Source organism: Eurytemora carolleeae, unplaced genomic scaffold, assembly GCF_000591075.1.
Source record: "Eurytemora carolleeae unplaced genomic scaffold, Eaff_2.0 scaffold9, whole genome shotgun sequence".
Classification (NCBI taxonomy): Eukaryota; Metazoa; Arthropoda; class Copepoda; order Calanoida; family Temoridae; genus Eurytemora; species Eurytemora carolleeae.
In genome coordinates, this window is record NW_019396095.1 from 70,695 (window position 1) to 85,912 (window position 15,218).

Sequence of the window (15,218 nt, forward strand, 5' to 3'; positions counted from 1 at the left end):
ACTTAAAGGGAGTGTTCGCGAAAAATGAAATGGGGTATAGGCATAATGCGATAAAAAAGCGCTTTTGATCGCTACTAATCTTACTTCTATTTCTTGCGTCTATAAGGAGAAAATTGTTAAAAACTACTCATGCTGAAGAACGCAGCCTCCATACAAATTCAAAATTGCAAGTTTAAGGGAGGTGTAATTTCAGATGATCCCTTTTGCAAATATACAAGATCACAACACGGTGACTTTGAAACCTTTATCTGATCAATGATGTTGAAGATATTGTCATTTTTCTAATTTTTTAAGTGTTAACTTATATAATTCCTATATTTATTCATACATTAAAAATGCGCAATTTCCTTTTGTAGAAAATCCAGAATTTTGAATAACAAGTTTTCCAAAAATATAACCATATTAAGTCAGGGTTGTCATAAAAAACAATTAAACCCATTTGTAAGTGGGCTTTTTAAAAAAAATATAATTACTGTATTTTTCTCACTCTTGTAATGATAAAGTCTTCTAGAAATAAGGTCTACTATCAACAGTGTTGATTTTTAGGAGTTCATAGCACTAAAATAATGATCTTAACAAATTGAATATTGTTCGAAAATTGAGTTATTTTTAAAAAATATCGAATTTATAAAAGTAGTCAAACATGTCACTCTAGACTTCAAGATAGTGTCTGGTTTTAGACCAAATAAATCCAACAGTGAGAATATCTACCGATTAATCTGAGAATGTGAATGTGAATGTGAATGTGGATGTTGATGTTGATGTTGATGTTGATGTTGATGTTGATGTTGATGTCCAGGAGGCCCTGCCTGATGAGGACAAGGAGACCGAGGATGCAGAGAATGAGGAAGATCTCGACCTCGAATCCTTCGGAGATAAGAAGAAGAAAAAGAAGAAGAAGAAGCCAAAGGATTTGGATGAGTTGATTGGTGACGAGGATGACAAGGAGAATGATGGTAAATAATAATAACATTAATTATATAATACAGTCGTCGTCGTCGTATATATCTAAACAACAAAGACGACTCGATTTCAATTTTTGAGATCTAAAAAGCTTTCAAACATCATGGATACACACAAACATGAAAACAAAAATAAATTGTCAATTAACATCTTCTCTTTTTTACTTGTTAAGTTGTTAACTTGTAATTTGATTTAAATTGATATAAATGCCGACCACTGTAATAATATAATAATAATCATAATGAAAATACGTGATATATGATATATACTTGTGTATTGTTTTATAGTGTAACCCATGGGGTATATTTAGTGTACTTGTATACAAACGTCGGACCCATAAACATCGGACAATACAAACCTAAGACTTACAAACGTCGGGCAGTACAAACGTCGGACAAGTACAAACGTCGGACTATTACAAACATCGGATCAGTACGAACGTCAGACCAGTGCAAACGTAAAACAAGTACAAACGTCGGACCAGTACAAAGTTAAAAAGTTATTTCCTTTTATCGAATGGTCTAATAAAAATCTACCTTAATAAACTGAGTTCTTGCCACTAACTCAAATATTCTCATCCCTATATCTTTGCAACCCAATGGTATAACCTGTGATACTTTCATTCTTAAAGATTTCATAGATTTAAATATCAATGGTTGCAAAGATATAGGCAACAAAACATAAGAGTTTGTGACAATAACTCAACTCATTTTTGTTCTGTTGTTTATGAACAGCTACTTTCAATGGATGAGTGATTTTTAATTTATCTAGGTTAAAACCAAAAAGGCCAACTAGGCGTTATATAACGAGGTTGGTGGTTATATAACTCACATCGAACTACCTGAGTAGTTCGTTGAACAAGTCACTTCTTTTTCGAATAAATTAAATCTTTATTTGGGAGAATTTTTGCGAGTCACCCTAATTGTATCTTATGTCTTATGTCTTATTTCTTATACCATGAATTTTTTTTTTAACTTAACCAAAGTCCGACGTTTTTTCTTAAAAATGTACCCAACCGACGTTTGTACCAGTCCAATGTTTGTAAGTCCGACGTTTGTACTGGTACCATATTTAGTATATGTATTTCCGTGATGAAGGATGGGTTTCCTAAGAGAGGGATTTTTCAGATCTTTTCCTGTAAACTTTGATAATATTATTTATATAATTTATATCTATATAATAAAGCTCTTCGCTAATATATATATGTCTATATGTCGGCTATGGCTGGCCAAAAGGCTGGACCAAATTGGCTGAATTTTGTTGAGGTAACCCAGGGGTACCCTGGGGGTAACATTGGAAAAAAGGATTTTTTTTCAAGATGGATATTGAAGAAAAAAATTTCACCGGAAACGCTTGACACTTTAGCTAGTTAACACATTATGTACTATTTAGTTAGTTTCACAATTGTAATGTACACCTAAGACTAATTCATGTCCATTTGGTACCCGTTCATCGGACCTAGAGGAAACTGATCCTAAGTGTTGTCAGACCTAAGGTTTTTTCAACCTGAAATTGTAGAAGATCATTAGACTAAGTTAAGCTGGAGACACAATTTCGATCCTTAAAAACGTGTGAGAAAACTACTCAATATTTCGGTTCGACACCCAGTTGATTGGTTTTCTCTATGTCAGTTTCTATACCATCTTCCATTCCTGTACATAATAGTAAAGTACATAAACTCTATATAATTATATTTCTCACGCCTAGTACTGGCCGCCCCTAGTCCATGTAATGGCAAGGGCAGGCCTGAGGATTTAGGTAAGAAAGAAAATATTTTTAAAAATCCAAATTTTATGGATTTGATTTTTCCCGCCTCAATAATCAAGGTGGCAAGCTTTAACGGAATTACCAATCTAATTGTCGGATTCTAAAATTCTAGCAACTCTTAATGAAAAAAGAAACTAGAAATCGGTTAGGTGGTTTATATATCCCAGCTCTATGCCATGTCTTCTGTTTTGTTTAATTTAGAAGAAATGCGTTGATAAAAAATTTTATGAATTAAGCCACTTAACGAAATTGCAAGTTGGTTAAATTTAGTGACAGAAAAGTTATATTTTTAATATTTGAATGCATGCATCTTATTTAAATATTGAGTTTGATCGTGCCATGTTGCTTTATTTTAAGATTAATTTATTTTATGTTATTTTACCACTGCAATCTAACTAGTTTTGACAATCGTACTTTTTGAAAACTCCATAAAACTTCCAATATTTCAAAATTGTTCATTATTGGATTGTTTTTGGTCTATTTTGCCCTCATTTATTGTAAGAAAATGTAAGGGAAAAAACCAATTTTAAAAACGATTGCTTTTCTTATACACTACACCTAATTTGGACCCGGAGAGAAAATATAGGCAAAAACGAACCAACTAAATGCACATCACTAAACGCAACTAGATCGGGGGGGGNTTGAATTATTTTTTTTTTTATTTGTTAAAGTAATCTTAACAAGCGATGATTTACCATTTATCATTATTACTTTTAAGACATACATTGTATTTATGTGTTCTCTGAACAAACATGAGATAATACTTATATTGCTACATATATAACAATCCACTATTTGTTCACGGAAATATGTTTTTTATCCTATTTATTTTTACGGAAATAACTAGATTTCTTACAAAGTGAAAGAAAAATACACACAGCATGAACCGCATCTTGTCTGTATTGTCAAATAGAGAAAAATTGTTAAAAAATATGACGTTGGATGGCTTTACCTAAAAATACATAAAAACAAGCATCTACTTGACAATTTATTTAGTTTAAGAACTGTTTGCGTAATTTTAATAGAACCTCGAAATTTTTTTAAACATTTTTGTTAGAACCATTTTTTTCACGGACAACGCCGAGCTCTTCAGCTAGTTATCTTATATTACAGAAACACTTTTAGATTGAACACGGGATTTGCAAGCTCAATAAAATATTGATAATTATTTGATTGAAGTCGCAGAAAATAAATCTTGACATTCGAATTTTTTTAACCGCTCTCGACATACGAGGGTACATGCAAGGTCAGCTGGGTTGAGTTCACAATGGACGCTAGCGCACACTCTCGTTGAAGGCAATTCGAACCCTATTAGAGAGATAAACACACTTAGTTTTCTGGTTTCGAAGATCATTGATCAGTCAAATGTTTCACGGGTACCGCTGTAAATCGGACATGGCCTTCTTTGCATGGAGGTTGACTTGAAATTACGATTACAGTTCCGTTGATTTTTTGGTTATTTAACCGCTAAATATTCTGCACTTAATTGCTTATTGTTATTTTATGGACACCTTTGATCAGTTTTGCATGATGCTACTTTTTATTTATCAATTTGTTTAAAGTTTGTTTTGTCTAAAAGAACGTCTTAATTTAGAGTCGAACGCCTGGGTGGACTCCGACAGAGACTACACATACGAGGAGCTCCTGCAGCGTGTGTTCGGAATCATGAGAGACAAGAACCCCGAAATGGTGGCCGGGGAGAAGAAGAAGTTTGTCATGAGACCTCCCCAGGTTAGCAAATTTATCTTTATACTCTTATAAACAACCAAACTTTAACATATACTTTTTAAAGGGAATTGAAAATTCACCCCAAATCTAATCTGCATTTTGATGGTGTAATTTTTTTTATTGATCTGGCAGAATTCATAATTTTGAATATCAAAGGTATACTACATCAGGCTGCAAAGATTTAGAAATATTAAAATTTTAGTATGTGGAGAGCAATCAGGCCTTTTTTTCGCGTTTCTCTCGCAATAAAAGTATTTGCTTGAAAAAACCTCTCCTTTCATTCTAACTGTGTAGTCAAGATCTAGTCGAAAATCGAAACTAAAAATGGTTTTTAAGAAGATGAAAAACGTTTACTTGATTATTGTTTTTAATCCAATGGTATTCCCCTTATTTTGTGCAATACTTAATTATTATTCAATTTATTATTGCAATTTATTAATATTGATAACACAAATTATTTTTACCCAGGTTGTGAGGGTTGGTACCAAGAAAACTGCTTTTGCTAACTTCACTGAGATTGCTAAGATGTTGCACAGAACCCCGAAACATTTGCTCGCGTTCCTGTTTGCCGAGCTGGGAACTAGCGGGGCTATCGACGGTAGTAACCAGCTGATAATGAAGGGTAGATTCCAGCAGAAGCATATTGAAAATGTTCTTCGAAGGTAGGTTTCTACCCTGGGTTGTAACTTTGATGAATTTCTATGATTTTGGAAAAAAATGAAAGTGGCCAACATTTGACATGCTTTTTTAGCCTTTTTTGATACCAAAAACAGATTTAATTTTCCCAAGTATTATTTCTATTCCTCAATTTTGCGGTGTAAATAAAGCTCTGTAAAAAAGATTTCTTCTTGCTAACATACAACATCTGGAGACAAATATTATGTTTCTAGAGAGCGGTTGGGAAAAATTATAGTTCGACATCATAGTTTGCCCATTTGTTTCACCGTTCAGATAAATTTTATAGTGTATTTGAAATCCTAATGCATTTTTCAAGGATTTAGTCAATGAGTCTTGATGAAGGATATTTAAATATCTGACGTGACAGCATTATTTGATTGTTATGATACCGTACAGTGATACCCACAAATGATGACGTCCTATAACTCCAAGATTAAGGTTGAACTATATTATCTGACAAATACTAGAACTAATGGGTGCAGAGCAGGGTTCCAGAAAAAGTTGTAAAAATTACCACAATCGTCTTTGAAGTCTCATTCTTTATGGGTAACCCTGTACTGAATGTACTGTGAACAGTGTACACGTCCCTAAACTCAGTGTGTCCCAGTTAACTTTATATTTACTATTTTTTCTCTTATAGTTTGCAGTTGCACAGCTTCGTGTTTTAAGCATTTTCGTCTTGGAATTGATCCGGAAAAGATTAGAAACCTAGAGTCCGAATTTAATGAATTTGAGCCGCGTCTAAAATCCGCCAAAACCGGTTTCAACTGAGCGCCGGCACAATTTTAAATGGAACCAACCATATTTGAGCCGCAGCTCAAATTCTTTGAATTCGGCCTCTGATTCTCCATTTTTAACTTGTCGATTTTGCAACTGTTGATTTGATAATATTATGTTGTTAGATACATCAAGGAGTATGTGACCTGTCACACCTGTAGGAGCCCTGATACAATCCTTAACAAGGAAACTAGACTCTTCTTCCTCCAGTGCATGACCTGTCACTCATCCTGCTCCGTGCAAACCATCAAAACCGGTTTCCAGGCCGTCACTGGCAAGCGGTCAGCCATCAGGGCTAAACAGTGATACAGGTTTATTTTTTATTTATAATACTTTTTACGATAACTGCCCTGGATTTGCGATTATTACCAACGAATGGCCATAAAAAGTGGTCTTTTTATGGAACTAAACATAGAATTATAATATAGCTTTCTATTGTCATAAAGTTGGTATTTAAGCTAAATAACTTACTTTAAAAGTCGTCAACCAATTTCACTTAATTTTGGTGACCGCTGTACTTAATGATAAAAATATTGAATTTAACAATTTGAATTCCTGATTATTCCAGGATTGATCTTTGAAAAATTTAATTTAAGTTTAAAATTGTGTTTTCAGAGGGTTGCGAGGAAAATATTTTGTCGGATCACTGGCTGGAGCTGAGAAAAATGTGTTTCGTCAAATTCTTTTCAAAAATACAGTTTTAATTAAATTCCATATCTTTTGATCATGTATTCAGTTATGTGAATGATTTTATTGTCAATAGCTTGGCTGTGTTCACTACTTGGCAGAGTTTCTGTTCATTGTTTTCATAACAAAAAGGTTAGAATATTCTTTATTTTGCAGGAACGGTTACCGGCCATGAAAAATGTTGACTTTTTGGTCGGTTGAAGTACTTCATGAACAGATTCTATGAATAGTGAGACCCGGGACATAGTTGAACCGAATAGAAGTATTTAAACCACTTCTTTTCGGCTTGACCCGAACGCAAAAGAGAAGTGGTCCAATTCAGTTCAGTTCGGGTTCAAGAGAAGTGGTCAAACGCTGTCTCACTATTTATGAAAAAAAATCTTTATCTGATCAACATTTTTTATTTTTATTTATTTTTGCTACAAAAAAAATATTACAATTATAAATACATCTTAAGTTTTATCTAACATGGAGGAGGTATAAAGTTTGAAGGAGGTTGGGGAGAAATACTCACAACTAGCATCACTTTAGGTTAACACATTAGGCTGAATCAAGGAAACAAAATAAACTTCTTATTGACAGGATTTACAATAAGATTTATCACACTCGAATGAACTATATTTGATCAGTGTGCTACATTTATATTTATGTTTGAAGACTTTCAATGTAAGATATCTATCTTCAGGTTATATACCATTCCATATTTTTGGTAAACTCGCTGATGAATAGAAATCTAAGTATTGCGATCTAGTTTTCTCATTTACTAATCCTGAAGTTCTATATAGTTCACAATTAGTCTTGTAAACACTGAGGAAAAGATCGGTGGTAATTTATTGTAATAAAATGGGTGAACATTAAAAAAAACATTTTCCTTTCAAACTGCTCGACCGTATAGCTGTTCAGTCCTACAGAGCGCCCATTTGGATTAAGCATTACGTGCAATTCAGAATAGCTGACAAATGTAATTTTTACGATTTCCATATTTAGGATTGAGACTTAATTTCATGTGACCTTCCGACTCCTCGCAGCATTTGAACACTAATCTGATTAAAAACAATTAAGATATTTTGTTTTATGTTTAAAAAAAGTATTGAAATTCTGACAATTATCTTTTTTCTTACATAATACACAAATCCGCAAGTAACTTTAAATTGAAATTAATAAATTTAAAGATTTAAAAAGAGGTTAACACTTTGATTAGACGAAGGGTCACATTAGGTCTACAGCTTTTGTTAAACACTGCTACAGATTGACCCACTAGGTCAACCTTGTGTGACTTAAAAATATTTTTCCCATTGCTTATATAATGTTATAGGGAGACAGAATCCGATTTCACACAGCTCTGAACACACAAGGAGGACCATATGCCCGCAAAAATGCTACGACTTTTGAAATGGTCGAAATCATTGTTGGGTTAAAAAGTTTACTTCGATGTCCCCCTATAACATGCTAAAACTCAATTCAGTTTTTGTGAAATACTTGAATAATGAAACACAACAAAGTACAAATTTAAGTATTGTCATTGTCATTGACGCCAGTTTTAAAGAAAACGATGCATTCTACCGTTCTAATCACCGCACACAGTCATACACACACTCAAACACACACCTTATATTTCCTGTCGAGAATACCTTCCAAACATAAACCAACCTGTTATACAACGGTGTAGCTATCCAGTTACCTATTCCTTTAGTTAAGAGAAGTTCTAGGACCGAGTTAAATAGATTTAAACCACGTGACTGAAGTGCCCACTGCTGGTTCAAATTTGAACCAACGATTCAAAGTTAAAGATTAAGGAATGATTCAAATTTGAACCGCTCCTATCCCAGATTACGGTATTAGAATTCTTAAAAATGGATTAATAAATTACATAATTGAGACGTCACATTAGAATCAGGAAGTGTAAATAATAAAAGATCAATATTCACAAAAATTTAGAAACAATGCAATTTAATTTAACAAGTAACTGTTATGTAGGACATCTGAAGCCAAGGTTTATAAGGAGTCGAAAAAAAATATTAACCACAAAATTTCTGTTTCAAAAGTTTTGAAAATTTACGTATACGAATACATCTTTTAAGATTTCGTTCTGTGATATGCAAAGTACAAATGGTTGCATGAAATAAAAATAGTTTTACTAGAACAAGGGGCCGGGTGCGAAATAAGGTTTATATTTTGATATTTTTCATTAGTTTTCTTAAGAGTTCAAGAGAATTCTTTTCTTTAATCCATGTAAAGAAAAAAAATGTATTTTTTTTACTTTTGTCCTTAACATATTTGCTTTAAATTAAATATTTCCTGATTTGATGTGTATCAAATATTTTGATCAAATTTTTGATATTTGTTTTATTTTATCCTCAATTATTTTTATATTAGATGGAAGATGAGGAGGAGGAGAAGGAGAAGAAAGTTACATTCATAGAAGATGACGAGAATGTGGAAGATATTGATCTGGAAACATTCGGAAAGAAGAAAAAGAAGAAGAAGAAGAGAGAAGGAATGGATATGGAGGATTTAAAGGTAAGCTACTTATTTATTTCAAGGGGAAGTGGCCGCTAATCCAGGATTTAAATATTTGAATACTTTTTGTATTGCAAGGCATCCAGGGTTTTCTCGTCTCACTTTCAAGTAACAATTAATATTCTTGTTCAACATCATTTTAGTTTTAACATTTTTATTTTGTTATGTATCTTTTTCTTGTTTTAAATGATCTTGTTAATAATCTTCCTTATTCAACAAAGTATTGTTGATGTTGATGTTGATGTTGATGTTGACGTTGACGTTGACGTTGACGTTGACGTTGACGTTGACGTTGACGTTGACGTTGACGTTGATGTTGATGTTGATGTTGATGTTGATGTTGATGTTGATGTTGATGTTGATGTTGATGTTGATGTTGATGTTGATGTTGATGTTGATGTTGATGTTGATGTTGATGTTGATGTTGATGTTGATGTTGATGTTGATGTTGATGTTGATGTTGATGTTGATGTTGATGTTGATGTTGATGTTGATGTTGATGTTGATGTNCCTGCTTTGCAAGGAGGGTCACTTGAAATTATGCTTAAAGCCCCTTAAAATATTTTGTTTAATAGTATTTTAAGATCCAAGAAATTATAATGTGCCATTTAAAATCACACAATTAGAAATAGCAACGTCTATCACAAACTGCAAGACCACAAATCTGCCTGAATCTTAGCAGTTTCATCGTGGAACTGTGGTTAGTGTGATTTGATTGAATAGGATAAAATTCCCCAATTTATTACATTGTACAATGTAGTGGTGGATATCCTGATATATATTTCTAATATTTACTCACAGCTTGTTGCTAATTTAATCAATGAAGCTGTATTCCTATGTATTCTAACTAATTAGTTCCTCGGCAATTAACAAATCTTGGGACTTAATTCACGCATATCAGAGGCTTCCCTTCCCCTCCCCCTGTATCAGTAAAATCATTGGTTTCCTGGAGTTTTTCAGGTACCAATGGGTCTATGTATAACAAGGTTACAATGTAAACTACAACTGTACATATATAGTAAGGTTACAATTTATACCAGAACTGTATATGTATAACAAGTTACAATTTATACTAGAACTGTATGTGTATACTTAGGTTACAATGTATACTAGAACTATATGTAAAAGGTTACAATGTATTCTAGAACGTACATATATACTAAGGTTGCAATGTATACTAGAAATGTTTATGTATACTTGAACTGTATATGTATATACTAAGGTTACAATGTATACTAGAACTGTTTATGTATACTACAGTTACAATGTATACTAGAACTGTATCTGTATACTAAGGTTACAATTTATACTAGAATGCATGTTTACAATTACTAAGGTTACAATGTATACTAGAACTGTATATGTATACTAAGGTTACAATGTATACTAGAACTGTATATGTAATTATACTAGAACTATATGTATAGTAAGGTTACAATGTATACTAGAATGCATGTTTACAATTACTAAGGTTACAATGTATACTAGAAATGTATATGTATACTAAGGTTACAATGTATACTAGAACTGTATATGTATACTAAGGTTACAATGTATACTAGAACTGTATATGTATACTAAGGTTAATGATTTGATTTGATTTGATTTGATTTGATTTGATTTGATTTGATTTGATTTGATTTGATTTGATTTGATTTGATTTGCAAGGAGGGTCACTTGAAATTATGCTTAAAGCCCCTTAAAATATTTTGTTTAATAGTATTTTAATTTTCATGTATTGTATAGTTAATTGATCTTTCAATCCCGGATTACTTTTTTCTTTGTATACTTGAAATTACTGGAGAATTTAAAAACTTTGTTTGAAATATAATTTAAACTTTTTGCATCACATATATTTCTCTCCGTTATTTTAGAAAGTTTTTATTAGAAAGTCTATGTTCATATTCTTATCTCTGATTTATATTTTAGGTTTACTCGGAGGAACGCTGAGCAGAGTCCAGAAATTATTAGGCCAAGGAAGAACCAATAGACAGGAATTTTCTCAACTATGCTAAATATAACTATCCTATAATAAAGTAAAGATTGAATTATTCTTTATTAATTTATTTTCTCCTTAGAACTATTCGTTCTTTTACGGCTACAATGAGAACTAATGGCCCAAAAGATGTTCGTAATTAAAAATCTTTCTCTAATTTGTTTATGAATATTGCATAATTGAGAATGATTGTAGATAATGTGCTACACCATTTTGGTGATCATCTTTACTTTCATCATCTTAACATACATCATCTCTAGCAGTAGATCATAGATCATCTTCAAAGATCTCTAGCAGTAGATCAAAGATCATCTACATCCTACTATCTACAGTGAAAATACTGGATCCTGTTGTAGAATATATACCCTCTACAGAATGTTCTCAGGATAAATTTTTATTATTTTTATAGTTATGGATGTACTTATTATTAGCTAAAGTGTCCATAAAACAAAAATTTTCATGGCCCTACAATACAAGACAAATCCAAGAAAATTGATCAAATCATGAATGTTACAACATCTTGTCATCCTAAATATTTTACATCATTCATTTAACCTTGAATCTTAAAGATAATTCCTTTATAAATCCTTTAATATTGTGTTAAATTTAGAATTTAGAATTATTTATTTCTCCAACTGTGATATTTATGAATCTTTGCAGAGAAAATGACGGAGGATGATCCAACCTTTGATCTGAACTTGAAGAAGAAGAAGAAAAAGAAGAAGGCTCCCTTTGATCTTGATGCTGCTATGGATGGAGCAGGAGGAGAGGGAGCAGAGGAGGAAAGGGTAAGCAAATTTATTTCTTTGAAGGGTCTAGGGTTTGTTACACAGGAATATATATATGTTTTTAACCAAGCCCCTATTCAAATAGTATTTTGTTTTGGTTAATTATCAATGCTTGCACATTTTAAAGATGTTTTCACTATATTTGGGAAAATAACAGATTTTTCGGGTACAAAGTGTTAAAAAAGGGGCGGCTTAATATTTAGTAGATTCCTTTATTGGATTCCTGAAAAAAATTAGTTAACATTAACATTTTGCCATTGCCAACTCTAATTTTGTCAGTTAAGTTTAAAGAATTAACGATTTTTAGATCAGACAAAAGCTAAATTTCTCATTATTTTCAAGCTCGATCTTTATTCCGTCCAACCGTTGAAGATATATCATTGGCACCTGAATAGATAGACATAATTTTCTGGTTTCTTTTCATCAATTCTATTGTTATGTTTTTAATAAAAACTAAATTGCTTCGAGTACTTCTTTCTAAGGAACACTCTCTTCTCCGTCTTAGAACTTGAGAAGGTTAATTAAATACTTACGATAGTTTCTCTCAGCTAGAAATTATTTTAATTCCTTAAAGGGAGTGTTCGCGAAAAATGAAATGGGGTATAGGCATAATGCGATAAAAAAGCGCTTTTGATCGCTACTAATCTTACTTCTATTTCTTGCGTCTATAAGGAGAAAATTGTTAAAAACGACTAATACCGAAGAACGCAGCCTCCATACAAATTCGGAAAGATGCAATATTCAACTTGGATCGTAAACAAATCAATTTAATTCCAAACAAATCACTCAGATAATACAAACAGTAGTCATCGATTATTTTTCGACGCATTCGCATAAAGTTAATATTTCATAATGTTTTTGATTTTGTTTTTTTTTAATTATTTTCGCTGGCGTTGGATTTTCGATCATTCCTGGAAAATATGAAAATGTCGTCTTCATTATCAAAAATCCTCGAAACAGGAATAAATGTTTTCAAAAGTAACTCTCAGTTCATGAAAAATACAAAATATTATGAAATATCAACTATTTACGAATGCGTCGAAAATTAATCGATGACTATTGTTTGTAATATCTGAATGATTTGTTTGGAATTTAATTGACTTGTTTACGATCCGAGTTGAATGTTGCATCTTTCTGAATTTGTATGGACACTACGTTCTTTAGTATTAGTTGTTTTTAACAATTTTCTCCTTATAGACGCAACAAATAGAAGTAAGATTAGTAGCGATCAAAAGCGCTTTTTTATCGCATTAAGCCTATACCCCCTTTTATTTTCCGCGAACACTCCCTTTAATTTGATCTCCTTATCTTTTTATCAAGGCTCATTTTTCTTGCATTTCAAATAAATTAAGAAAACTGAAATATGAAAAATTATGATTATGAGATAAAATTATGATTAAAAATAAATAGTGAGTCTTAATGAAAAAAATTTAAAGAAAGCATTAGACTAATCCGGATCCTTTTGATCGGTTTCCTGTTCATGTGTATCCGATGATTCTGTGATTTGAAATTGAGTGTGAATTTAACTTGACATGTTAACATGAACATATCCCCGATGGTGATCTGGGCTCTCAAAAAGATGTTTTCAGATCCTTCCCTTAGCTTATCGATGCTCATAATGTGCACATCTTAAAAATATTATGCCCAGAACTGTTACAAAAATTGTTGTTCTAAATTTCTGTTGGATTAAAAAAAAATATAAGGGTAATTTGGAGGATACGAATTTTACCTCTTTGAGTTTTTATGGTTTGGCCGCCGGCCGGCTTTGATTTGATAGGTTTCACAGACACACGCATGTTTTTACTTACACTCCGATTTCTTCGTACTAGGCATTTTAAAATCACTTTAAATTCAATTTCAAGGTAAGTTGAAAAGTTAAGACTAACAGCTCGGAAATTTTAACCCCCCCTCCCCCCCCCCGGCCCGCCCCCCCCCCCCCCCCCCCCCCCCCCTCCATATTAAAAATACTTAAAAATCTCACTTCATTAAAAAAGTTTTAATCAACACTGCCTTCAGTGTATATATATATTTGATATTTACACAGCTAAAAAAAGGTATCAATATTTTCTTTAAAAAGGGTTTTTAAGGGGGGCACAATGTTGCCAAAGAGGGGATGTTCCCCCTACACAAATGATCTCGTACGCCCCTGTACCGTTCTTGTCATTTGATAAAAATAGAAAGAAAAACCTCTAATTATCTTTTCCAAAACTTCCATTGTTTACCCTTCAGAGGCAGCGGGTCCCCTCCCCCGCTAAAAAGAATCAAAATTTTAGAAGAAAAGGATTTTTCTTTCCCCACATGACAAAATCCTAGAATAGTTTGTCTGTGCAGTTTAACAACCCAAAAATTGTTTATTTTTTCATCAAAATCTACACAATGGAGTAGATTCTGGCACCCAAACATTTTCCTCCATACTAAAAAAGGTTGACAGCAGATTCCTCTTGAGAACAGAACTCTGGTTCTTCTTTAGATAGCAATAGGTTCATCTGGGGCTAGAACCTCATATATTTTTAAACAGGGTGTCGCACTAAACATGAGAGTTGGTTAATAGTTTAAAATGTCTTCTATAATTTGTTAAGTTGTTTGATGCCAAAAAGAATAATATAAAATATGGCAGTCCTAATATGATATAATTGATTTCAACTGCAAAAAGTCCATCTAATACAGCATATAGAAGAAGTCATTTAAAACTGTTCATCAACTGCCATGTTTCGTGGGACACCCTGTATACAGGATCCTTTAAATAAAACTTCTTCAGTTCACCAACTGAAACCTGACGAGTCTACAATTATCGTGAACCTGAACCTGACCTGTCAAAAGCTAAACATGAGACGCAAAAAATTAGTCGTCAAGAATTATTTGCTGGATTATTGAAAGAAATGGCTGAGAAATCTAAAATTGGACCTAAAAAGCCAGAAATAAATCCTGAAGAATTTATAGCTCTAATAAAAAATTAGAATGATATTAATTTTAATCCTTTTCTTCAAAGTTTTATTCCAATTAATATTTTTCTTCTTTCCATTTTCCAACAGTGAGCATAACTCACGGGGGAGGCACTTTGTCTCCACTCTCCCCAATGTGTCTGGTGTTTGTATAAAATGCCTTCTTTTTGAGCGACAATTTTATGTTTTTTTAAAAAGAAAATGGTATTGAAGGTTTTAAAAGCTAGTTTTTGTACATTTTCTTTACACTTTTCAGATGATTAAATGCCTTTTTTTCGAAATTAAAAAATGTAAATACTTTCAAACTAGAGGTTTTTGCAGTAGTGAGATTTGAAATTCCAAAATGAGAATATAATATCTACAGCACGATTA

The 15,218-nt window shown here is 32.4% G+C and overlaps 2 protein-coding genes across 3 annotated transcripts in view; both read left to right on the plus strand.

Moving 5' to 3' along the window:
* The window catches only part of LOC111694756 (BET1-like protein), a 14,952-nt gene extending 3,175 nt beyond the window's left edge, over positions 1-11,777 (plus strand). Inside the window, exons 4-5 of the mRNA XM_023463761.1 lie at positions 11,050-11,114; positions 11,312-11,777. Of these exons, the coding sequence (XP_023319529.1) occupies positions 11,050-11,114; positions 11,312-11,389 (143 nt within the window). The 3' untranslated portion in view covers positions 11,390-11,777. The remainder of the gene's footprint in view (positions 1-11,049; positions 11,115-11,311) is intronic.
* Positions 800-6,622, plus strand: LOC111694755 (eukaryotic translation initiation factor 2 subunit 2; the record flags this gene model as incomplete). Of its 2 annotated transcripts, XM_023463759.1 has the most annotated exon segments (6): positions 800-956; positions 2,671-2,721; positions 4,325-4,461; positions 4,927-5,120; positions 6,039-6,224; positions 6,529-6,622. In XM_023463759.1, coding segments are annotated over 5 exon segments (720 nt in total), but the record flags the coding sequence as incomplete, so codon positions are not given.
* Positions 11,778-15,218: the final 3,441 nt, after the last annotated feature.